The following is a 25,547-nucleotide window of genomic DNA, read 5'->3' on the forward strand; positions in this document are numbered from 1 at the left end:
ACATATTGTACATATGGACCTACACAAGGAGATCACAGGGTGCGTTCAATAATCAGTGATAGAAGCATGTGATCCTGGTTGTGTTTTGTTCTTTTCCCGATGCGAAAAATTGTTCTAGAATCATGATTAACCAGGATCAATAAATACATAGCGGCAATCTAGTATATCTAAATAACTAGCCCCCATTACAAGAATTCTCTTGGTTATCCTTAAGCCACATCACCCAAATGAAATTTATCATTGGATATACTAGATCAGTTTACAATAGCCATAAGATCTACACATCGGGAGCCGGTGCACCAACCACGTATAGTATAGTAAGAGGGTGTTTGGATACGTTTTAGTCTCATGACTAAAAGTAGTGGGACTAAAACTTGATAGCCTCACTCATGCTTGGATCCAAATACTAAAGACTAAAATCAAGTTAATGAGCATTTATTATCCTTCAAACCCTCTAATCCAGAACTCGCCTGTGTTAAAGGAGAGGAGTTAAATGAGAAAAGAGAGGACTAATCCATATTTTAGTAGGGGTACCTCTGACTAAAACATTTTAGTCTCAAGACTAGATTTAGCCTCTCTTTAGTCATGGGTGCTTGGAACTTTAGCCTTTTAAAAAGACTATTTTTAGTCAGACTAAAATAAGTCCCTTAGATCCAAGCACCCTCTAAACCACACATGCATGCAAACGCAGTAACTCACAACAAAAGAGTGTTTTAATCAAGGAAAAGATACTGTCGCGTGCATGCAGCTCATACTCTGGTGCTTTATGAAAGAAAAGTGATGCATGCATGCATATTTTTACTTGCTTCTATTTTGCACGTATACATAGAGATGTACATTTCTTTATTTATAAAGTATTGATAAACAAGTTACCTTGCTACATAAGAAACCATAAAGACACTAGCTAGATTGATTAGTCCAACACAGTTTTTATTTCATAAAAATTCCCGCAGCATCGCGCGGGGCATTCTCTTATTCTAAAGATCGAGAGTTCAAAGTCTAAATTTGACTAATTAAGCCTATAGATTTTTGCGTGTCAACAAAAGGACCAATGACGATGCGGGTGCTGTGTGAAGTATGGTGCAGCTTTGCTGCTGGTAAATGCGCGTGGCGCTCAGCTGGCCGGTACCGGTGGTGGAGACAACCACGATGATGGAAGTAAGCGTAAATGGATGGATGGACGGCAAAGAGCACTGTAAATGCCCACCATTAATGCCATAATGTATCACCCTACTTTTTGTCTCTAGATGTAGTATAGGCTGGGTGTGAACAAGAATGTTCGGATCGATCTTACGATCATGCTGTACAGTAGCTTACAGGGAAAAAAATGTAGAATTTCAAGCATGAAGAAGAACACATACGCACGTGAAAGTTGATAGAAAATATATAGTAGCTAAAGTATAAGTATATCAACTGTATAGGACGTTTTAGATCAAAATTAGCTTACAGAGGGAGCACTATATACAGTAGCTAAAGTATGTCAACTGTAGTAAGGCACAGTACAGTTTTGTATTGTCAGAGAAAACTCGACATTGATAACACGAATCTTAAAATGTTTTCAAAATTCTTGAAAAAATTCAACATTGATAATAGATGTTCAAAATCAAAATTCATAACACATGCCGAGAAACAAAATCGACACCATATACTAGAAACTAATGCAATTTTGACATTACGTTTGGCATATTATCCATAGTGAAGTTACGTGACAGTGAAGGCCATCAGGGAGAAAATATTACTGCAAATCGATCATTTTGTCTGGGTACTAGATGTTGGATAGACAAATATCAAAGGGCAAGCGAACAAACATGTGGTTGGATGGTTAGAGGGACTGTGGTATCCCCAGCCCATCAGGATTCAAATCCTGATGCTCGCATTTATTCCTGGATTTATTTCAGGATTTTCGGCGATGCGCATTCAGGAGAAGACGTTTTCGTTGATGATGAGGTGCCTACGGTGACTTCATAAATTTCAAGATGATATGCCGGCTCAGTCTCTCGAGGGTGCTCATAGAGATAGGGTGTGCGTGTGTACGTTCATAGAGATGAGTGTATGCACGTGTATATGAGCGTTTGCGTTTGTACTATGTTAAAAAAATATCAAGGGGCAAAAACACGTCGACACGACTGCACGGTTTACTTTTTTAGGGTGACTACAAGGTTTACTGGTGATAATAGGAAAGGTCACGTCAAGGAAGGGGTGAACAGAGCGTCGATCGTTGAGAAGAGCGGTTGGAAATGGAAGCAGTCTCGTCGGCAGGCTTGTCCGATAAGACACGCTTGAAACCCGGAGGGCAGGGCAACATTCCCGGTGAAAACTCAAGCCTTGTTTTGTTTGAATTTTGAACCAAAATTTGGCCGCTCAACGAGAAGGGAAAATGCACGACATGTTTTTCCAAGAAGGGTCCGCTGTTGCACGTAGCTAGTAGACTGGGGAGGTACTCCCTCCATCCGCGAATAAGCGTACATCTAGCTTATATCTTAAGTCAAAGTTTTAATATGTTGATCAACTTTTTAGAAAAAGGTAACAACATTTATGACACTAAATTAGTATCACTAGATTCATTTTGAAATATACTTTCGTAATATATCAATTCAATGTTATATATGTTACTACTATTTTTCATAAGGTCGGTCAAAATTTCAAAATGTTGACTTAAAATAAAAGCTAGATGTATACTTATTCGCGGACGGAGGGAGTAGGACCGAGTTATCTCTGCGGTTCTGTTCTTGTACTGGTACTAGTATGCGGTTCAAAGACTACACCCACAGCCACAGGTCTTTGCTCGACCTCGATCTCGCTCTAGTCGTCGTACGGATTTGTGACTTTTGGCCTTGCTCGATTTATGTATGCCAAAAGCAGCCACATGCCAAAATAGTTACTCTCACAGTCTCACTCACTGCAGTGGACACACATGGCTGCGACGGTGTGTGTGTGTGTGTATGGCTTGGCCGATCGAGCTGAATGACACGGCTGCCTGCGACAGTGTGTCTGCATGGCACGCGCCAAGAAACCAGTGAGTTCACAGCAACTACTGCCCAGCTGCGGTAATCAATGCGCGTACCAGATTCACCAGACTTGACGGCCCCACGCGAACTGCTGCACCTCATGCATGCTCACCTAACAGCAGAACGGTGGGCTGTACGTGCTTGTTTATCTGTGTGCCATCTCTGAGTGAATCCCCAGAAACTCACTTGCACACCAAGGTGCTAGTAGCACAAGACAAGATGTTGCCACCTTACACAAAATGAAGCGGAATTCTAACCCCTCTGTAAACCAATATAGGGCGTTTTAGAGACATGTAATGTTACTGCCACGAGCCAAGAAAGCGCATACACTCGGAGAGAGACAGGACATACACTCTATATTACATACTGGGCGGAAATATATAGGAGTGTTATCCAACAGAAAGGGCAAATAAAAACCACCGATGAGGACGCACGCAGCATCCCATCTATCATCACGGCATGTTGGGTTCAGGAGGCGACGCATGAGCTGAGGCCCAGGCATCCCATCCACAGGCTCCACTTCTGCATTCAAAGCGCATTCAAACAAAGAGCAATCAGCTCCAACAATCACGACAAAAATAAAGAGAAACATTCTTTCTTGGCGGCCGTACGTCCTTACCTTCGTTGGCCGCCGGTGGGAGGCGAGCTCCGGCGGTGGCACCTGGTACAGGTCCCCGTCGACCGGGCGCACCACCCGCCTGGAAGCGTCCCAGGACGCCTTCGAATGCTCCCGGGACACGTCGCCCTCGTGCCGCCTCCTCGCCTGCTTCTTGGGCGTGGGTTTGCGCGGGGCCGGCGAGTACCTGAACCACACGTCGCTGCAGGCCTCCGGCTCCGGCTCCTGCGTGGCATAGCACGCGGCCGGTGCAACAACGGCCGGCGGAAGTGCCTGCTGCTCGTGGTGGTGGTAGTTGTAGTTCCACTCCCCGAACGCCGGCACGCGACGCCTCCTCGCCTTCTGCAAGCAAGACCAAAAGGATAACGAGGACTCCGATTCTGGGTCAGTGAACTTACTGGCATGGACGCCTTGCCTGGCTGGCTCAGTCACAGGACACTTACCGCCATCTGGTTCAGCACGGGGAAGAGCGGACAGAATGAGATACGAAGTAGGAGTAGAAGAGGACGACGACGAAGAAGAAGGGAAGCTGGGGCCGGTGAGTGAGTGGGGCTACGAGGTTGAAGAGAATGGAATGGAAGCTCCTCCAATGGCTGGCTGGCTGGATGTGCGTGTATTTATAGCGACGCAGCACGTCGAAGCGAGGAGTGGGGCTCGGGACCGGCAACGTTTGACAAGGAGCGAGCAAGAGAGGGGGGAAGCTCGAGCGGTATGGAAGGCCGACCCTTTTCAGTAGCTCAGTGTAGCCTGCAGCGGGCTATGCCGCTATGGTACTCCATCGGCGCAAGACAGGGGTGCAGATGAATGGAGGGAGGGAGGGGCACTCGTCTGACTGGACGCGCGAGCTTTTACTGCGACGCACCATCGGGGCGGGGCACCGTATTCTGTTCTCGCCGCGCGTCGCGCCGGGTTGGCAGCTGACCCTGTCGCGCCCGTGTGTGTGTGTGTGTTATTTCAGCATCATCACCGGCTGATTATATTATTTTAAATTTTGCGACGCTGCGTGTGCGTGCCCTGCCGACTCCGAGGCAACGCGTTGACAAATGACAAGATGTCTTCTCCAGAAAGACGCACCGATTAAGGAGCATACGTAGGACTGGGGTGTTTGGTTCACGGAAGGTAACGCAAACGCAATCGATTTACACCGTTACTGTAAAGGGAATCGAGAAAAATGAGAATTTGTTTGGTTACTTTAATCAACTGAACGTAATCAGCCCTACAACGGGGAATTTGATCTTAACCCACGCTTTACTCCAAACTTTGATAATCCCAGATTGACAGGTGGGGCCAGGCCACTAGCCATTAAGACAATGCTGGGGTAAATCATCAAAAACCCCATGTAAAGCCGAGCAAATAGTCCAAATCCCCCCATGACCGGGCACTCGGTTCATCCCCATCAGCGACATTATAGCAACTACAATGGGGCAACCCATTTCGTCCGCTGGCTTTTGTTTGGATCGGCACGGACAGAAAAAACGGCCCAACGTGCTGACCCAAACGGATGCGCGTCCGCTTGGTGTCCGCATGGCGACCCATTTTCGGTTCAATTCTGAGCCGGATTTGCGTCGGCGCGGACACGAGACGGACTCCTTTATCCGGGCCCGCCGGTGGGTAAGAGTCATCACCATTTCCCCCAAAAAAACCTCCCGCCCGTGCACGCTCCCGTCTCACATCCGCCATGGACGACGATCTCGACCTCGACGCCGCCGCCGGCCTCGCCTCCCTCGCCTCGTCCGGCAAGACAACCGCCCCCTCCGGCAAAGGCAAGCCTCGTGCTCCACGCAAGACCGCCGCCGCGCCCAAGCCAAAGAAGGCGCTGACGCCCGAACAGCGGGCGAGGAAGTCGGCCAAGAGGAAGGGCCAGAGGTACACCGCGGACGCGAGGGGTGAAGCCGTCGCCGTTGCCGCCGTCACCGCCGCCGCGCAGCAGGAGGTCACCGCGGCCAGCGTCGCAGCGGCAACGAGGGAGGCGCTCTACATGCTAGGGTTAAACCCCTAGCCAGCATAGCCTCCTCAACGCCACCGTCACCGCGGCCAGCACCGACTCGTCGGCGTTCCCTCGGATGGTGCTGCCCGTCTCGCCCCGCGCGTCGGCTTGCAACCCGATGCCCGACTTCCATGTGTACCCGCAGGCCTCCTGCCTCTCTAGGGAGTGCTCGCCCGACGTGAGCGTGGTCACGCCTTCCATGCCCGCGCCCGCGCCCATTGACCTCAACGCTACCCCGGTAGCCGGTGGCTCGTCATCTGGAGGCGCGAGGAAACGCGCGCGGCAGACGCCGATCGACGTGCTACCGGACGCCCACAACCTGTTCAACGGAATGCCGACTGCCGACGACGAGGACTACATGAAGAACCTCATCTTCGAGGGCGATGCACCGACCCCTGGCTACGATCCCGACGAGACACAAAGCCAGGACGACCGCGGGGCGTTCACGCCGGTCGCTGGCTATGATCCCGATCAGGCGGCCTTCATGCGTGATCAGGTCGGCATGGCCTTGGACGGCTTCCCACTCGACCAAGAGTTCCCAGACGACTACGGTCAAGAGGAAGAGGACGAGTGCGACATCGAAGTGGAGCCTTTGTTCGAGGACAAGCTCGCCAACCAAGCCGCCGGTCCTAAGCCGAAGCGCAAGAGCAAGCGCACGAAGGCATACACGGCTGCCGAGGACAAGCTTCTTTGCGAGTGTTGGCGAGACATTGGACAAGACCCAAGACGGGCGCCGAACAAAAGCATTCAACCTCTTGGATCCGTGTCCACCAGGAGTTTCATGAGCGCAAGAAGTTTCCGCCTTACCAAATTGTGAGCACGCGCGGGTGGGTGTCCATTTCCAAGCGATGGAGGGTCATCCAACAAGAGTGCAGCAAGTTCTATGCCACTCTTGAGAGCGTCAAGGCCCGCTCCGTGAGCGGCATCGGCATGCAATACATGGTATGCTAGCAAGCCGCCCTCTTTTGTGTCATAAAGTTCATACTTGCGTGCTCATTTGCATATCATTTGCCCATGCAACACATTTTGTAGGCATTTCAAGCTTTGGAGGCATTCAAGGTCCAACACAATGGCAAGTGCTTCAACCTTTCTCATTGCTTTCAGGTCATCAAGGCCGAGGAGAAGTTCAAGGCGTAATATGCCGCCCTCAAGTCGCGTGGGGGGAAGCAAGCCGTGGAGGAGATCGGGGACGGCGAGCCGGCACGGCCACGGGGGAAGACCAACTCCAAGAAGGAGGAAAAGCGGGATGCGGCATCCAACGCCTTGATCGCAAGCGTGGAGGGCATGATGAACAAGAAGGACTCTAGGGAGGAGGAGCGACGGCGTTTCAAAGAAGAGCAAATGAACGCATTCATGGAGATCCAAAGGAGGAGGCTTGAGATGGGCGCGGAGAAGCAAGCCAAGATGCTTGAGCTAGAGGCGGAGAAGCAAGCCAAGATGCTAGAGATCGAGGCCGCCAACGCCAAGACCAAGGCGAAAGAAGTGACTCTCGCGAGCATGATGAGCGGGGTGGAGATCATGAAGGTGGATCTCAACACCGTGTCGCCAAGGAAGAGGGCGTAGTTCGAGAAGATGCAGGTTGACCGACGAGTGATCTCGTGGCCGCGAGCGCCTTCCCTTTTTGTATGCCGACTGTGTGCTGGCATGACCACGAGGCCACGATGGCGTGGTCGAACTCAAGTCCCATCCCTTTTATGTGCTGGCATGTGTGCCGGCCGCTGGCGAGTGCACCAGCATGAACTGTGTGGTGATATTTTTTAAAGCCGGCAATGTATGCCGGCGCTGGCATGGTGCCGGCGTGATCTACATGCCACTGGGACGATCTGTGGCCGCAGGCCTTTTTTTAAAATTGAGCACAAACATGAAATGGGTCGGCGTGTTGGGCGCACTGCTGATTCAAATGCAAAACTGGACGAACACCGGGCGGACGGGCGACCCAAACAAATAAAATGCGAACAAATACGCCGTCTGTTTGAGTCAGCCCATTAAAGTTGCTCTTAGCGCCTTTAAAGCCGCTGACCTGAACTCCCCGGCCAGCACATCAACCGCCTCGCCATCCCCTTCCTCAACCTTGGCGTCCACCACAAACGATAGCAACAAGAATTCCGACCTCGATCAGCTAGAATGGATGATGTGTTGTTGAAGGACTCCGTTGTTGAAGCCCGCAGCCGAAGCTAGCTGTGGGCATGGTGGCGTGCACTGGCGTCAGCCGCTCTCCATCCTCACCAGTGTGCCCACGCCGGCCAATTGGTCACGGCGCGCATGCTCGTCAGCGACGCACTCATGATCGCCGGCACCGGACGCTATACCAGCATGCTCCCGTCTCCACCGGCGACCGCGGCCTTGTCAGCCGCCACGTCGAGCAGCCGCCAAACTCCATGGGGCTGGACAGGGAAGACGTGGTAACAGTATAGCCGCAAGAGGGTCGCTCCGGTTTCTGCTAACACACGATTTTGAGCGAAATCAAATTTGCACTGGGTCGGTAATTGATACCGTGGTACTTATGTGATTACAGCCCAAACTAACCAAACAAAGATTCAGCGTCATTTGGTGCCGCTGTTAATGGATTACGTTACGAAGTTCTGAAACAAAAACCTCCAAAGAGTAGAGTACTTGCCTAAGCAAGAGGTGATAATGTGTTTATAAGTCCCAGTTACTAACTTCCTCTGTTCCAGAATTGGTCAACTTATTAATTATTCTTAGGCACGTGGAATTGAAGTATACCATTCAAGGCAAGCATAAGAAATGTTTCGGGATGGAAGAATCATGCTGCGGTTCTCTGAATACAACCACCCAGTCGACGGTATGGAAGAATCATGTTTTTCCTATAGTACACAACTAAAGTACTGTATTTGTCCTTGTGTGGCAGTACATCAGTTGCGTCAATGAAAAGTAGAATATCACAGGGACATTACGCTGAGTGGAGAACTGGCATTACTCCAACTTCAGTAAAAGGCATACATAAACTTAACTGAGATAAGGATATTTTATATAATTACCTAGCTGTCAATAATGTCCATGTTGAGAAGCTTAGTGTTATTTTCTTTTATTCCAGATTAACATGATCTCAGAATGCAGTCTTCCGGCTCAATTTTAGCCTGCAGCCCTGCGCCACCATTACAAAAAGCTACAGAATTTACCATTTGTTCATATCAATCAAGTGGTGAGATAATCAGGATAAACGCATTTTAAGAGACCATCATTTTGGCAACCTATAGGACTTATAACAACAATATGCAACATAATTTCTCGGTAATCACCTGCTTTAAAGGTTCTTTCCATTCAAGTTTCCAGAGTTCTGTTCTAGCACATGAACATTATTGCCCTCATCCATTTCATTCACAGTTAATCATTAAGAGAACAGAGTGCATGATTGAAAAATATACAACAGTAGGTAATGCACACATATTAGCGCCTCTGACTTTTAGTTGACTCAGCACCACCCCGATGATACACGCACACCTCGCGTAATTCTAATAGTATAGCGAACTAAACCACAACACTTCTATGGGAAATTGCTGCCACGAGTATCTTGAAATTCAGCTTGGGACATCAACATCTACATGTCAAAATCAACCTTACACTGCATTATTTGAAGAGAAGATTTCAAGTTATTCTAACAGTAAAAGCGGCGTCTCGCAGCTAGATGATAATCTTAAGAACTTTTATCCCCAGCTTAGAAGGAGCATGCATGATCTCAGTGACATACCTCATGATGGACCAGCTGATGACCAAGGACCTCTCCAGATTCCGTGTCCTGGTCTGCAAAGCCAACCAAGAGAACAGAGGAAACAGAGGATCAGGTATGCATGCAGTAAAGAGCATGCGGTAAAGTTGTATAGCATAGGAACCATCTGTTTTTCTAACAGTAAAATAAAACTGTAGTGAAAATGTTAGTATCACACTTCTTTGGACAAGAAAATAGCAGGAGAGGCTACCACTGCGGTATTATACTATTATATATAAGAGAAAATTCGGGTAATTCTAACCTCTTAGCTGACCAGTCTGAATGTCGGCATCCATACACCTGTTATAGCCTATAGGTTTGGCATTACTTGGAGAGGCAGCAGCTGAGGCATAGATGAATAGGCCAGGGATGTAGTTCTCCTGTCGCAAGCACCGATGGGAGATGCAGCACGCCACCGTGCGCTAGCGGCAGCTAGCGTCTAACCTTTCTGCATCCCAAGCTTTTTGTGTCCTTGCATCTTGCTCGTAATCATCTGCATGCAATACATATCAGCTAAACTCCTGCAATGGAGGTGATCCAGCAAGTTCATCGGCTAAAATGAACTACATAGTCCAATTTAAATAGAACCATTTGTGGACGGTGGACACTGAACAGACACAATAATCAGACCCTTTTAGGCTTTTGTCTAAAGAATCACTACACATCTGAGTCCTCGCCCCTGATTCAGAATAGTCCCTGAGAACTTTTTCTAAAGAATTCTTACACGAACTATGTTTTTCATCCAAGATAGCCTGACTGTACCCCCCCCCCCCCCCAAAAAAAAAAAACTAATGAAATGGTTTTATCAATAGAAAGCTTGACAAACTAATCCTCTCTCACATGCAAATTATAAAGAGCACCTCACGCATCAAGTAACTTCCAGCAAAATGGCAAGGCATTCATGCAAATAAACACCGCCTTCCAATTAGCTTGCTTTCGAACAAAAACATGATAACATGCAGAAAATGTACAGTTCAACAGACCTGGTTATACTACTATGCAAAGTGAAACTAATATTTACCCATACTGATTTTTTTGCACAAATGAAGGCGCACTCTGAAGATGGAAAAATATAGATTCATGATAAATGGTCTCACCAAGTGCAATATGGTGAACGAATAATATCATGCAAGCATTTAAGTAAGAATCAATGATTGGTTTGTCACCCGAAAAAACAATGATTGGTAGCAAAATCCTAGGATACTGAAAGCTTGCTGTTTCATAGACGGTCAAGTAATAACTCACAAGAGACATTCATTTGAGCTGTCTTTTCATTGATAAGAAATTAAGAAGAGCACAACATGAAATAGCAATAGAAGGTTGCTGCTTTGGTAAGGAACATCAAGACAAACAACTGAATGTACTAATCTTAAGATCCTTCTAAATTCCTTTCAAAAGCAAGAGATTCTAGCAAATGATAACCAAGGAATTAATAGTGCTACTTATGGACTGCAATTTAAAAAGAATCCAAATAAAATGAGATTCTTTTGTCAACTTTCTATTTTCAGGCCTCAGTAGCTAAAGGTCCATCCTAGATATGTCATTATGTAACCACTACTTGGAACCAAATCATACCTACCATTACTACATGCTATTGGTTCATCAGCTCATCTACTGGCGACTAAACTATTCATAGATCTAGCTTATTTATTAGCATCCATCAGTATACAGATGAGATAAATCAACTCACCCAACCTCTGAGCAAGGCCTCGACAGAATGCCTTCAGGTGACAGATTCTGTTTTATATTTTACCCTGGAATTTGCCGCAAAGAAGAAAAAAAATCTTCAGGTTAACAGATTCAACAAGTGAAAAACCAAGAAACCATGCATGTCTGATTATTTGAATGGCTCGTAAGCCGCAAGCTCATCCCGTCCCTCTTCCACATATCCCTCAGCTCTTATATTTGGTCTCTGCCTTTTTGCTTTATCTCACATGGATGTTCTATATGACACACGAAAGGAGTCAAATAGCACGATGTAACATGTGTTAAGCTTTTGTGTCCACCAAAGCATCCAATAGAAGGAATTTATATACCCGGAATGGAAAACCGACAGCCTAAAAAGGATACAAAAATGCAGGGTAAAGAGCATGTCCCACCTATAGACGATAAAAGAAGAACAGCACAGACCAACCAACAACATACAGTCCTGAAAAAGCAAGATGGAATAGAATCAGCCAACAAACATCATAATCAAAGAAGAACAAGAAACCCCAGAGCCACAAGCGACGCAACCTAACAAGGACAGGCATATCAACATGCGAAACACATGAAGCAAAGAATCAGAAAACAAGAGAACCAAACAAAACAACCGACAGTAAAGCACCAAGTCCTCATATAATGGAAGCTGGGAGCCGATAGGATAACCAAATTAATCTAGCATCCAAGAACAACATGTTGATCCACAGGACTGGAACCACATATAATTAGAACCTGGAAGCTGGGAGCCGACAGGATAACCAAATTACTCTAGCACTCGAGAACAACACCTTGATCCACAGGACTGCAACCACAACAAGCATAGATCCTCAACCATGTGACCTTTCCATTCCTGCGACGACATAGCCAAGCAAGGACCAAATTAACCAAGCACTTGAGAACAACACCCTAATCTAAACAACTGCAACCACAACAGGCACCAGCCCCCACCTCTCTTCTGCAAACCCCAATCCAATACAAACAAATACAGCACTTTGACTCAGAGAACCACACCCACAGCAACACAGATGGTCCTCTATTTCCCCAACCAACGTCTAATATATCCAATCCCAAAGATAAGCGACCAGGCAGAGCTCAGGTTAGCCAATCAGGTTAATCAATCAACTTTGTCTCGTGTGCATCACATCTAGGTTACCAGCTAGTGTGACCCCCCATCATGAGTATTGTCAAAATTTACCACGAGACCAAGGGAAGCTAACTGAATGATGCAATCTTCTAATTCTGCATCTTCACTGCTATCATCTGAACTATCACCATTGGACATAAGCTCCTAGACAACCTTAGGGTCAAGAATGCCCAACTTTGACCCCTTATCCATTTAAGGTAAATGACATAATTCTACTCGAAAGAAAAATCAAAAGGTATATATATATATATATATATATATATATATATATATAATCACATTTCACCAAGGAACATCAAATTAATAAAATTAAAACCATCTTACATAGTATTGATATAGCAATAAATTGCAGTAAAACATGATATTGTTCTAGTGACCATTTATTTAAAACAATACTCCAATAGAGTAAAGACACATCTAAGATTTTTTCTTCACGCTGGCTGACAAAAGATAGGCGTCAACCAGCAAGATTCATATCCTTCGTTAACTGGTCCAGTCAGGCAGCTCCTGGTTTGCACCACCTTGCCCCTCATGACCACGAGCGGCTGCACCGAACACAAAAATGAAGCAAAAATGTTGTGTTCAGCATGTATCGCACTTGCCTCTGAGCAGATGAGACGCAATGGATGAAGTTCGTAGTGGATATCTGCGAGGATGTCTTTCCATGATTCTAACAATCTTATTCAGGCGGCGCACCATGGGCTCATTTGTCGTCGCCGACCCTTGTTGTGCTAGTAAGGAGGCTTGTAGGTTGTCTGCATGACACAAATCTTGGGCCTCCAAGAGGTGTATGCGTTGGAGACCGATGTTGAAGCCAATCGACCCGTACTTTGCACGGATCTGGTGCCCGCAAGAAGCGGACGTCCATGGAGGCAACCATCATCGAATCCCGTCAGCTCTATTGGTTGTGCATAGGTCTAGCGCCTACAAGATGCGCACCCCTATGCAGGCAGGCAACTTAGAAGCCTGTCCGCTCCCTGGGCTGCACAAATCCCGTGTCTACAAGAAATGCAAGTTTGCCATCATGGCGGATCAGGTCTCCACGAGACATGGATCCGATGCCCATGAGAAAGGCTAGCTCATTGTCGCGGCAAATCGGCTCTCTCCGTTCCACAATTTTTTTTGTCCGTTTCTCATGGAAGCATGACACGACAAGCAGAGTTGATGCCGTTGAGCAGGCCAACACTTTGTACTCGGCTTGATCCCGACGCTCCTAGCACAGACGAAGCGTTGAGAGAATTGGAAGCGACTGGGATCAAGCCACAAATGACCCCACGCTCCATAGGGAACTGTAAGGGCACCTCCTGTCATGGTCGTGGCATAAACTGGAAAATTGAGTGGCTTGTGCAAGTGCACAAAGGTTGGCATGGCACAAGAGGACGATTCGCCAAAATGGAGTCCAGGTAGTAGTTGGGATGATTTTGCGCCGACAGCCCTTAGTTGAAGTCGTCGCTTGGGGCGAAGTGTGGTTGTGGCGTCTGGAAGGAGAAACGGCGGTCACTCCGAGGCAGCATAGCCGAAGACCAGGAAACACCATTTCATCGAAGTAGATCACAAGTGACATCGTTGTTTCCCTGCATTGGCATGGCATGGCTGGCGAGGGGACATGAAGCTGGAAGCTCTGTGCAAGGGAGACATATGTGGACGAAAGACGAAAGCGCGATGCACCATCTCTGAAAGGACCGCGATGAGCGTAGGATGTCCTCAGAGGGACTTAGCTACTTGTTCGTGCTCCTGCAATAGCCGGAGCATTGGTGAGGACATAGTTGAACATAATTCCTGGTCAGGTCAAGTTCTCGGTGCCTCCAATGCTTGGTGGGCCACCCGACCATCTCATCTTTTCGTCTCGATTGTTTTGTTTCCCACACACTACAAAACTACTATTAAGAACACATTAGCTTCACAAACTCAAGAGTATTGTTATTGTGTTACTCTTCACACCGGTCATGTGCATAGAACCTACCCGGCCGAAAAAGGCTGTTTTGCACGAGGTACGTCTTTGAACGGGAAACAAATACGCAAAGATTTAGATGTGCTCTGTTACAAACAGAAATAGCGGTATTTATAGCCCCTGCTGAAGTGCTATGTGAGGAACGAAACTAATTCACACATATCCAAATTAAACGACGGCGCCAACATTGATGTCCTACCAATTATTCTCGTTTTAATATTTTGCCGAATTTTAAATGCAACTATTATTTGCAACACATCCTTATATACATATCAATCAAATATTCCCTACTATATCTCAGTCAACTAATGAAATGATCAGCGGGACAATAAAACATAAGTAGTGTATAAACCTGAGAATCATGATGGAGCAAAGCGGCAAGGCAAAGAAAGATTAAAACATGAGAATTACTCCTTCCTGCTTTGGTTTAACCCTTGGGAAGATAGTTCTCATGTTTTAGTTTTCAGTCTTATGAAAACTTTTCTTTGACTTGCCGTTTTGCTCCACTATGATTCTCAGGTTTATACACTAATTATGTTATTATTTTTTGAGTGGATCCTGATGATTGTTTAATTAGTGCACTGAGATATATTAGGAAATATTTGATTGATATCCATATATGGATGCGCTGCAATAAATAGTCGCATCTAAAACTCGCGAAAACATCATAATGAGAATAATTGGTAGCACATTAATGTTTGCGTTGTCGTATATTTGTACGTGAATAGATGACAATTAATTTGGATATATGAGAATTGATTTCGTTCGTAAAATAGCACTTTAATAGGGGCCATAAATGGTGCCTATGTCAATTCGTAATAAAGCACCTCTAAATCTTTACGCATTTGTCTCCCGCCACGTTGGGTAGGTTATGTGCACGCGACCGGTGCAAAGAATAACAGAATAGCAATACTTTTGAGTTTGTCAAGCTAATGAGTTCTTAATTGTATTTTTGTAGTGTGTGGGAAACAAAGCAATAGAGATGAGAAGATGAGACGGTCGGAAGACTAACCAAGCATCGGAGGCACCGGGGAGAACCCGGCCCGACCAACAAATATGTTTAGCTACCTCCTCACCAATGCTCCGGCTATTGCGGGAGCGCAGACAAGTAGCCGAGTCCCTTCAAGGGCATCCTACGCCCATCTCGGTCCTTTTAGAGGAGGTGCATCGCGCTTCGGTCTTTCGGGGTGGGTGTCTCCCCCGTCCAGAGCTCTCAGCTTAACGGCCTCCTCGCCGATCATACTGTATCTACACACAATGACAATGGCGTGACTTGTGATCTGCTTCTCCCCACATTGTCGCATGTGGTGCAAGCGCATCGAGCGAGGTACTGCGCCACCGGAGGGAACGACATTTCAGTGTCTTTGACTATGCAGCCTCGGAGCTCCCGCCATTTCTCCTTCCAGGCCCACAGTCACACTTTGCGGCCCCAAACGACGACATCAACCCTAGAGCATCAGCACAGATTCAGGCCAACTACTACCTTGACTCAGTTTCGGCAAATCGTCCTACTATATCACTCCAGCCTTTGTGCACTTGCACAAGCCTGCCATTTTCACGGTTTTTGGCACTACCGGGACAGGAGGTGCCCATACAGTTCCTCGTTGAGTGTGGCGTCCTCAATGGCCCGATCCCAGTGGCTTCCAATCCTCTCAACGCTTCGTTAGTGCTAGGAGTGTCGGCATCAAGCCGAACACAAAGTGCCAGCCTGCTCAACAACATCAACTCCGCTTGTCGTGGCGCTCTTACACGAGAAGCAGGCAATAGAATTGTGCAATGAAGAGAGTCGATTGGGCACGACAATGAGCTCGCCTTTCTCATGAACAACGGATCCGTGACGTGTGGAGAGCCGATCTGCGAGTTTGCATTTCTCAGAGACACTAGATCTGTGCAGCTCGCAGAGTTGACGAACTTCAAAGTTGACCACCTGCATAGAGGTGAGCCTCTTCTACGCATGAGATCTATGCACCGAACAGAGCTGACGAGCTTCAATGCTGGTCGCCTCCATGGGCGTGCGCTTCTTGCGAGCACCGGGTCTATGCAACGTACGGTGCTAATGGGCTTCAACATTGGTCTCCTTCATGGGCATACGCTTCTTGGAGGCCCTAGATCTATGTCGCGCAGACAGCCTATGGGCCAATTTGCTAGCATGACACAGGGCAGCGACCGAGCGACATCGGCAGCGACAAACGAGCTCATGGTGCAGCGCCTAAATAGGATGGTTAGAATCGCGGCCAAAGCCCGTGCAGACATCCTTGCAAACAACCACCGCGTACTTCATCCAACGTGTCTCATCTGCTCAGATGCAGGTGCGACATATGTTGAACATAACATTTTTGCTTCATTTTTGTGTCCGGTGCAACTACTAGTGGTCGTGGGGAGCAAGGTGGTGCAGACCCGGAGCTGTCTGACTGGAAGTAAGATTGATACCCTTGTACAAGGAAGATTAATACATTTTCCTTATGCAAGCCAGTTTAATACCCATGCACGAGGAAACCTCAAATTCAACTTCGTTACTAGCAGTGGCGGAATAATTTTCAGGTGTGGCGTTGTTTTTAAAGAAGAAAATCATGTATATTACGACGATGCAGGAGCTCACTAGAATACTTTATATTCAGCAAATACATCCGAAATCCAAAAGTAAATACTTGTATCAAAATACCTCACTAAATGAAGATTATATGGATTACAGATCACCAATTTATCATCTTTATTATTAACTAAGACACGCATAAAGATGTCTACAAAAATAGAAAGCATAGACAAATCATGAATCTGTAAGTAGTGCAATATAATGATAGAAACAAATTATACAAGTGAAGATAGTTAGAAAGAATACATACCTATAATAAAGCTTTATTGACTGTGGCAAAGGCATTCTTCTTGGTATATTTTGAAATTCTTTCTTAATTTCAGCAAGATCAATTCCTTTATATACCCATATCTAGTAACAAGAGGAAACAAATCAATTAGTTTTTCAACGATGTGAGAGCACTAGAATAAATGCAATGCACAAGTACAGAACTAAAACTAGAGAACTTAAGTATGTATTTGAATACTTGATCTAATACAATTTCAATCGACGGAAGTCAGCAACATAATACAAATATTCGATCTTCTTTTTGACGCCATGTGCTGATCTGCTCACCCTCACGGCCTCGCTGAGTCGCTGTTCACCACCTCGCCGGCCCATGGCAGCCGCCCTGCCATGCCCTAATGACCTATTCGCTGCCGCTGCCGCCTCCACCACGTACGATCGTGATTTCATGCAGTAGCTATGTTTGGTTGTATGCGTGGTGACCGCACTCAATTTTAGCATCCTGGAGTTGTGGCCTACGCACATTAGTAACCAGGCCAATCAGCAAACAGCCAACCAGGCCCAGCGGGAGCTACGGGGACGGGACGGCCAGGGCCGCGAGATCTAGCCAACTTGCTCGCCAGGGCTAGGTCGGCGTGGACCTGGCTGAGGCCGACGACGAGGCGCGCCCTCCGAGCTCCCATAATCGCTGGCCTCGCCGCCTCCGTTCATCCGCCCTCTCCTGCACCGATCCAAAAGGGGTGTCAAATGTTAGTCGCTCCATCAAAAAAAAAATCGGGATCTCAGTCGCGCACCTCCGAACCCCAGGGACGGGAACGGGACCGCCGGGGACGCGAGATCTAGCCAGCTTGCCTGCTCCTGGGGGACGCACGCCAGGATGAGGTCGGCGTGGACCTGGCTGAGGGCCGTGAACGGGCGCCGCGCCTCGTCGTCGGCCTCGGCCGCCGCAGCGGCTCCCTCCGGAAGCGTCGGCCGGCGGGTGCTGATTCGGGCTAGGGTTGCGGTCGGCGCCGGGCCTCTTGCCGCCGCCGCTCCCTTTTGAATCCTCTTGGGCGCGGTAGTGCGGGTGGGGGGCGGAAGGGATCTGGTAAAACTAATCTGGTTCTTGTCTGCGGCCTGGGCAAAAAGGGCCACCTGGTTCTTGTCTGCGGCCCGTGCATTTGGACCATTTATGTGTTCGGCTTTTCTTGTGAAAATCTTCTTTCTGATAAATGACAGAGAAAAATGTTTTAATTAGAGTATACTATAAATGTGGTGTTTTGTGGCAGTATAAAGTCTATTTGGCAGATATTGGAAGCTCGAAAATAGTTTTTAGCACCCAAGGATGCTAAGCTCATTGTATGGTTGCTAATGCATTATGTTCTATACTCCCTCTGTTCCTAATTATCTTTATAATCTTTATTATATGTACAAGGTTAAGCGTGTGTACCGAAAAAGCTCTTACCATCCTCCTTTGGACAAATATGCCCTTGAATTAGCTTACGTCAAATGCAGGGATCAAGAGTTGTAGCGGTATTTATTATGATGAACAGGGGTGGGGGCGTGCTCTCCTCGTTTCCTCCTCCATGCATTGCATGTGACGGTCCATCTCCCATTTACATGACACACGGGCAAATTTGGATAGTTACAACGTAAAACACAACATAATGCAGGAGGGTTGGAGGGAAAATGTTACATCTAAAGTAATTAGAAATGAAAGTATTAGAATTGATCTCAGCTAACAGCCGATAAAGAAATAACACAATGTGTGGCCCACCATGTCTCTCTCACATATGTGCCATGATGGAGGATGCTTGACCCACCTCTTGGGTTTGGTCCTTATTCCTCAGTGACACATGTATAAGGAGAAATCCTCTCTCTCTCTCTATATATATATATATATCTTCTGGTAAAGATCACATACACAAGCTACACCTATCCAAAAGCCTAGAGAGGTACTAAAGGATGCTGAAGAGCATCTACCATCGATAACCACTGCCAAAACAAATGTTGGTTGTGGATTGCATGGACCTCCTGTACAACCACACCATTACTAAGATGAACTTCCTGATGCAACCACATTGTTGTTGCCTTGACCTTCACCAAGCATGCACGCAGCCTCGCCTTCGTCTCCGATGGTTAATCCCATATTTGATATTGACCAGTCTCGTTTCCGCTTTACAACCTAGTTGTTCTAGCTCACGGTTACATGTAAATATGTTAACCATATATATAACATCAGTATCATAGCAACTTGATGTTATTGTATAACATTAAGAGGAATTATAATGATGATGGTTAAGCTCTTGCTCATTATTTGGTTCTAAATGTTCTAGATTAAGGCCTGATGATGTTCGGTTGGCAAGCCATGATCTTGATTGCGTGTTCTACTCTTGGTTAAGTTTTGATGGCACTAGGTAAAGTTTTTTCCTTTTCTAATCTGGTTCACACAACAAAGAACACGAGGGAAATTGGCGATTTATGAGACCCTTATGCAAAAAAAAATTGATAGTCCGAGTTTTTTCCTAAACTCGGAATATGATCCCTATATCACTCAAGTTCAAAATGAATAATTTGGATTAGGGACTTGCCTCCTCCCGTTGGGTCACTACAAATAAGCATGACAACACATGTGTCATGTATGTCGGTAACGCGGTTGTAACACCCTCATGTTGCATATGGTGATACCCACAAGTGTAGGGTTTGCGTGTGGCTTTTTAACGAGTAACAATGTTAAGGGACGCAAGAAAGAATTGGTTTGTGGAATAAGTGCAAAAATGTTAAATAAAGTAATAGTTGTGTTTTTGATATATTGGGATAGTTGCAAAGAAATAAATACCAAAGCAAATTCATAAAGTTCAGACATGCCTTGGTCCGTAACTTGAGCTTAATGACAAACAAGTGATCATGCTTATAAAACTTTTGTCATTCTCAAGGACAATAGATCCTACCTATTTAATAAATTACATAATCCTATGCTTTTATGACAACTTTCTCGTTGCCATGTGGGTGAAGCCTAAGCCTAACATACTATAAAATCATTTACTTGTATGATACTTATGATTCTCCAATGAATAACATGTCTACTATGATAAATTAGTTTGACAAAACATAATCATAACATTAACGGTCTATGTTCTCCATCTATCCCATGTGCTATAAATCCTAGATCCAAGAAACGACTTATTGTCGTTGTAACATTCCCTTTTCAATTCATTACAACATAGAACTCTCGTCTGAGCCCAATAATGGTGAAGTGGGACGTTCACACATTACCAGTAGAAAGCTTCAACACAACAATCAATCAAACCACAATTATATTCTTAAATTCATGTGACATTCTTCAACTACAGTTCTCCAATGTCCTTAGGAACATAATGAACTATTCACAAATTGCAAAGCCAAGCAAGCATATGTGCATGATGATAAGGGATACAATCTAATCATGTGAAGTCCCTGTTGGGGAACGTAGCAGAAATTCAAAATTTTCTACGCATCACCAAGATCAGTCTATGGAGTAATCTAGCAACGAGGGAACGAGAGTGCATCTACATACCCTTGTAGATCGCTAAGCGGAAGCGTTCAAGTGAACGGGGTTCATGGAGTCGTACTCGTCGTGATCCAAATCACCGATGATCCTAGTGCCGAACGGACGGCACCTCCGCGATCAACACACGTACAGCCCGGTGACGTCTCCTACGCCTTGATCCAGCAAGGGGAGAAGGAGAGGTTGGGGCAGACTCCATCCAGCAGCAGCACGACGGCGTGGTGGTGGTGGAGGAGCACGAGACTCCAGCAGGGCTTCGCCAAGCACTACGAGAGACGAGAAGGAAGAGGGGTAGGGCTGCGCCAACAGGGAGATTGAATCGTGTGTTGGGCTGCCCCTTTGCTCAAGTATATATAGGGGAAGGGGAGGGGCTGCGCCCCCACCTAGGGTTCCCTCCCTAGGGGTGGCGGCAGCCCCCAGATCCCATCTGGGAGGCGGCCAAGGGGGGGAGAGAGGGGGGCGCACCTAGGGTGGGCCTTAGGGCCCATCTATGCCTAGGGTTTGCCCCCTCTCCCCTTGAGGACGCCTTGGGCCTTGGTGGGAGGCGCCCCAGCCCACCTAGGGGCTGGTCCCTTCCCACTATTGGCCCATGTAAGCCTCCGGGGCTGGTGGCCCCACCTGGTGGACCCCCGGACCCCTTCGGTGGTCCCGGTACACTACCGATGATGCCCGGAACACTTCCGGTGGCCAAAACCATACTTCCTATATATTAATTTTTACCTCCGGACCATTCCGGAACTCCTCGTGACGTCCGGGATCTCATCCGGGACTCCGAACAACATTCGGTAACCGCGTACATACTTTCCCTATAACCCTAGCATCATCGAACCTTAAGTGTGTAGACCCTACGGGTTCGGGAGTCATGCAGACATGGCCGAGACAACTCTCCGGTCAATAACCAACAGCAGGATCTGGATACCCATGTTGGCTCCCACATGTTCCACGATGATCTCATCGGATGAACCACGATGTCAAGGACTTAATTAATCCCGTATTCAATTCCCTTTGTCTAGCGGTATCATACTTGCCCGAGATTCGATCGTCGGTATCCCGATACCCTGTTCAATCTCGTTACCGGCAAGTCTCTTTACTCGTTCCGTAACACATCATCCCGTGATCAACTCCTTGGTCACATTGTGCACATTATGATGATGTCCTACCGAGTGGGCCCAGAGATACCTCTCCGTTACACGGAGTGACAAATCCCAGTCTCGATTTGTGCCAACCCAACAGACACTTTCGAAGATACCAGTAGTGTACCTTTATAGCCACCCAGTTACATTGTGACGTTTGGCACACCCAAAGCACTCCTATGGTATCCGGGAGTTGCACAATCTCATGGTCTAAGGAAATGATACTTGACATTAGAAAAGCTTTAGCAAACGAACTACACGATCTTGTGCTGGGCTTAGGATTGGGTCTTGTCCATCACATCATTCTCCTAATGATGTGATCCCGTTATCAACGACATCCAATGTCCATGGTCAGGAAACCGTAACCATCTATTGATCAACGAGCTAGTCAACTAGAGGCTTACTAGGGACATGGTGTTGTCTATATATCCACACATGTATCTGAGTTTCCTATCAATACAATTCTAGCATGGATAATAAACGATTATCATGAACAATGAAATATAATAATAATAACTAATTTATTATTGCCTCTAGGGCATATTTCCAACAGTCTCCCACTTGCACTAGAGTCAATAATCTAGTTCACATCGCCATGTGATTAACACTCACAGGTCATATCGCCATGTGACCAACATCCAAGAGTCTACTAGACTCAGTGATCTAGTTCACATCACTATGTGATAAACACTCAAAGAGTTCTGGGTTTGATCATGTTATGCTTGTGAGAGAGGTTGTAGTCAACGGGTCTTGCCATATTCAGATCCCTATGTATTTCGCAAAACTTTATGTCATATCGTAGATGCTGCTACCACGTTCCACTTGGAGCTATTCCAAATTATTGCTCCATTATACGTATCCGGTATCTCTACTCAGAGCTATCCGGATAGGTGTTAAGCTTGCATCGACGTAACTCTTTACGTCGAACTCTTTACCACCTCCATAACCGAGAAACATTTCCTTATTCCTTTATGGACAATTTTGACCGCTATCTGGTGATCCAGTCCTAGATCACCTTTATACCCTCTTGCCAGACATGTGGCAAGGCACACATCAGGTGCGGTACTCAGCATGGCATACCGTATAGAGCCTATGACAAGAGCATAGGGGACGACCTTCGTCCTTCCCCTTTCTTCTACCGTGGTCAAGCTTTGAGTCTTACTCAACTTCACACCTTACAACTCAGGTAAGAACCCCTTCTTTGACTGATCTATTTTGAACTCCTTCAAAAACATGTCAAGGTGTGCGTTCTTTGAAAGTATCATCAGGCGTTTTGATCTATCTCTATAGATCTTGATGCCCAATATGTAAGCAGCTTTATCTAGGTCTTCCTTTGAAAATCACTCTTCAAACAACTATTTATGCTTTTCAGAAATTCTACATCATTTTGAATCAACAATATGTCATCCACATATACTTATCAGAAATGTTGTAGTGCTCCCACCCACTTTCTTGTAAATACAAGTTTCTAGCAAACATTGTATAAACCTAAAAGCTTTGATCACTCCATCAAAGCATATATTCCGATTCCGAGATGCTTGCTCTAGTCCATAGAAGGATCGCTGGAGCCAGCATACCTTTTAGCATCCTTAGGATCGACAAAACCCTTTATTGTATCACATACAACTTTTCTTACGAAAAACTGGTAAGAAAACTTGTTTTGACATCCATCTGTAAGATTTCATAATCGAAAAATACAGCTAATGCTATCATAATTCCGACGGACTCAAGCATCGCTACGAGTGAGAAATTCTCATCGTAGTCAACTCCTTGAACTTGTGAAAAGACTCTTTCCCACAAGTCGAGCTTCATAGACAGTAACATTACCGCCCACGTCCGTCTTCTTCTTAAAGATCCATTTATCTCAATGGCTTGTCGATCATCGGACAAGTCCACCAAAGTCCATACTTTGTTCTGATATATGAATCCTATCTCGGATTTCATGGCTTCTAACCATTTGTCGGAATACGGGCCCACCATCGCTTCTCCATAGATCGTAGGTTCAATGTTGTCTAACAACATGATGTCTAAGACAGGATTACCGTACCACTTAGGAGTAGTACATATCCTTGTCGACCTACGAGGTTCGATAGCAACTTGATCTGAAGCTTCATGATCACTATCATTAACTTCCTATTCAACAGACGTAGGCGCCACAGAAGACATCTTTCTATGTTGCATCACTCTCTGATTGAAGTAAAGGTTCGACAACCTCATCAAGTTCTATCTTCCTCCCACTCAATTCTTTCGAGAGAAACTACTTCTCGAGAAAGGAGCCGTTCTTAGCGGCAAACAATTTGCCCTCGGATCTGAGATAGAAGGTATACCCTACTGTCACCTTTGGGTATCCTATGAAGATGTGTTTGTCCGCTTTGGGTTCGAGCTTCTCCGGCTGAAGCCTTAAGCATCGCAGCCCCAAACATTAAGAAACTACAACTTTGGTTTCTTGCCAAACCAATGTTCATACGATGTCGTCTCAACGGACTTAGATGGTGTCCTATCTAAAGTGAATGCAGCTGTCTCTAACGCATAACCTCAAAATGAAAATGGTAGATCGGTAAGAGACATCATAGATCGCACCATATCTCATAAGGTTCGATTACGACGTCCGGACACACCATTACTCTGTGGTGTTCCAGGTGGCTTCAACTGTGAAACAATTCCACAATGTCTTAAGTGATTGCCAAACTCATAACTCAGAAAATCCCCTTTTGATCAGATCGTAGGAACATGATCCTTTTTGTTATGATGATTCTTAACTTCACTCTGAAATCGCTTGAACTTTTCAAACGTTTCAGGCTTGTGCTTCATTAAGTAAATATACCTATATCTATTCAAATCGTCAGTGAAGATGAGAAAATAGCGATATCCACCGCACGCTTCAATTCTCATTGGATCACACGCATCAGCATGCATGATTTCCAACAAGCCACTTGCCTGTTTCATTGTACCTGAAAGCGGGGTCTTAGTCATCCTGCCCATGAGGCATGGCTCGCATGTGTCAAGCGATTCAAAATCAAGTGACTCCAAACATACATCGACATGGAGTTTCTTCATGCATCTTTCGCCAATATGACCTAAGCGGCAGTGCCACGAGAAAGTGGTACTATCATTATTAACTCTACATCTTTTGGCGTGAACATGTGTATTACCATGACCGAGATTCAATGAACCATTCACATAGGGTGCATGACCATGAAATGTATCATTCATGTAGACAGAATAACCATTATTCTCTAACTTAAATGAATGACCGTATTGCAATGAACATGATCTAATCATATTCATGCTCAACGTAGACACCTGATAACATTTATCTAGGTTCAATACTAATCCCGAAGGCAGATGGAGCGTGCGATGGTGATCTCATCAACTTTGGAAACACTTCCAACACACATCGTCACCTCGCCCTTAGCCAGTCTCCGTTTAGTCCGTAGCTTTTGCTTCAAGTCACCAATAATAGTAACTGAACCGGTATCCAATACCCAAGTGCTACCAGGAGTACTAGTGAGGTACACATTAATGACACGTATAAACTTTGAAGTTGCCAGCCTTACTATCTACCATGCATTTGGGGTAATTCCGCTACCACTGACCGTTCCCCTTATAATAGAAGCATTTAGTCTCGGGTTTGGGTTCAACCTTGGGTTCCTTCACTGGAGCGGCAACTGGTTTGCCATCCATGAAGTTTCCCTTCTAGCCCTTTCCCTTCTTGGAACCAGTGGTCTTGTTAAACCATGAACACTTGATGCTCCTTCTTGATTTCTACCTATTGCGGTCTTAAGCACCGCAAACAGCTCCGGGATCAACTCCATCCCTTGCATGTCATAGTTCATCACGAAGATCTAGTAGCTTAGTGATAGTGGTTAGAGAACTCTATCAATCACTATCTTATCTGGAAGTTTAACTCCCACTTTATTTAAGTGATTGTAGCAC

The 25,547-nt window shown here is 46.1% G+C and overlaps 3 protein-coding genes across 35 annotated transcripts; 1 reads left to right on the plus strand and 2 right to left on the minus strand.

Annotated features, from left to right (window-relative positions):
- Positions 1 to 3,289: 3,289 nt before the first annotated feature.
- Positions 3,290 to 4,477, minus strand: LOC125556364. The gene is made up of 3 exons (XM_048719116.1): positions 4,068 to 4,477; positions 3,628 to 3,966; positions 3,290 to 3,530 (listed from the first exon to the last, which is right to left on the minus strand). Exons 1-3 carry the CDS (start codon positions 4,071 to 4,073, stop codon positions 3,477 to 3,479), a joined length of 399 nt encoding a protein of 132 aa, XP_048575073.1. The 5' UTR covers positions 4,074 to 4,477; the 3' UTR covers positions 3,290 to 3,476.
- Positions 4,478 to 5,697: 1,220 nt separating this feature from the next.
- Positions 5,698 to 7,009, plus strand: LOC125509956. The gene has a single exon (XM_048675033.1). The coding sequence runs from the start codon at positions 5,730 to 5,732 to the stop codon at positions 6,426 to 6,428; it is 699 nt and encodes a 232-aa protein (XP_048530990.1). The 5' UTR covers positions 5,698 to 5,729; the 3' UTR covers positions 6,429 to 7,009.
- Positions 7,010 to 8,348: 1,339 nt separating this feature from the next.
- Positions 8,349 to 18,100, minus strand: LOC125509957. 33 transcript variants are annotated; one of them, XR_007284405.1, is made up of 9 exons: positions 17,747 to 18,099; positions 17,283 to 17,673; positions 16,978 to 17,078; positions 16,797 to 16,875; positions 11,828 to 11,889; positions 11,029 to 11,487; positions 9,601 to 9,831; positions 9,321 to 9,373; positions 8,873 to 9,194 (listed from the first exon to the last, which is right to left on the minus strand). XR_007284405.1 is itself a non-coding variant. In XM_048675034.1 (5 exons), exons 2-5 carry the CDS (start codon positions 17,661 to 17,663, stop codon positions 12,713 to 12,715), a joined length of 372 nt encoding a protein of 123 aa, XP_048530991.1. In that variant the 5' UTR covers positions 17,664 to 17,673; positions 17,747 to 18,100; the 3' UTR covers positions 12,488 to 12,712. The 33 variants fall into 33 exon arrangements, 1 of the variants encoding a protein (XP_048530991.1); XR_007284397.1 differs by having other exon boundaries at positions 11,772 to 11,889; XR_007284411.1 differs by lacking the exon at positions 16,797 to 16,875 and having other exon boundaries at positions 11,029 to 11,092; positions 11,438 to 11,487; positions 17,747 to 18,098.
- Positions 18,101 to 25,547: the final 7,447 nt, after the last annotated feature.

Source organism: Triticum urartu, chromosome 5 (assembly GCF_003073215.2).
Source record: "Triticum urartu cultivar G1812 chromosome 5, Tu2.1, whole genome shotgun sequence".
NCBI lineage: Eukaryota > Viridiplantae > Streptophyta > Magnoliopsida > Poales > Poaceae > Triticum > Triticum urartu.

Bases quoted from the DNA above. Each gene is read 5' to 3' on its own strand.
- LOC125509956 (XM_048675033.1), top strand. From the start codon at position 5,730: ATGCCCGACTTCCATGTGTACCCGCAGGCCTCCTGCCTCTCTAGGGAG.
- LOC125556364 (XM_048719116.1), bottom strand. The intron at 3,531-3,627 runs GTAAGGACGTAC...CTTTGAATGCAG, and splicing joins CCCACCGGCGGCCAACGAAG to AAGTGGAGCCTGTGGATGGG.
- LOC125509957 (XM_048675034.1), bottom strand. From the start codon at position 17,663: ATGAACGGAGGCGGCGAGGCCAGCGATTATGGGAGCTCGGAGGGCGCG. The intron at 17,468-17,593 runs GTCCACGCCGAC...TAATGTGCGTAG, and splicing joins TCGTCGTCGGCCTCAGCCAG to GCCACAACTCCAGGATGCTA. The intron at 17,079-17,282 runs GTGAGCAGATCA...TCTTGTTACTAG, and splicing joins GACTCAGCGAGGCCGTGAGG to ATATGGGTATATAAAGGAAT.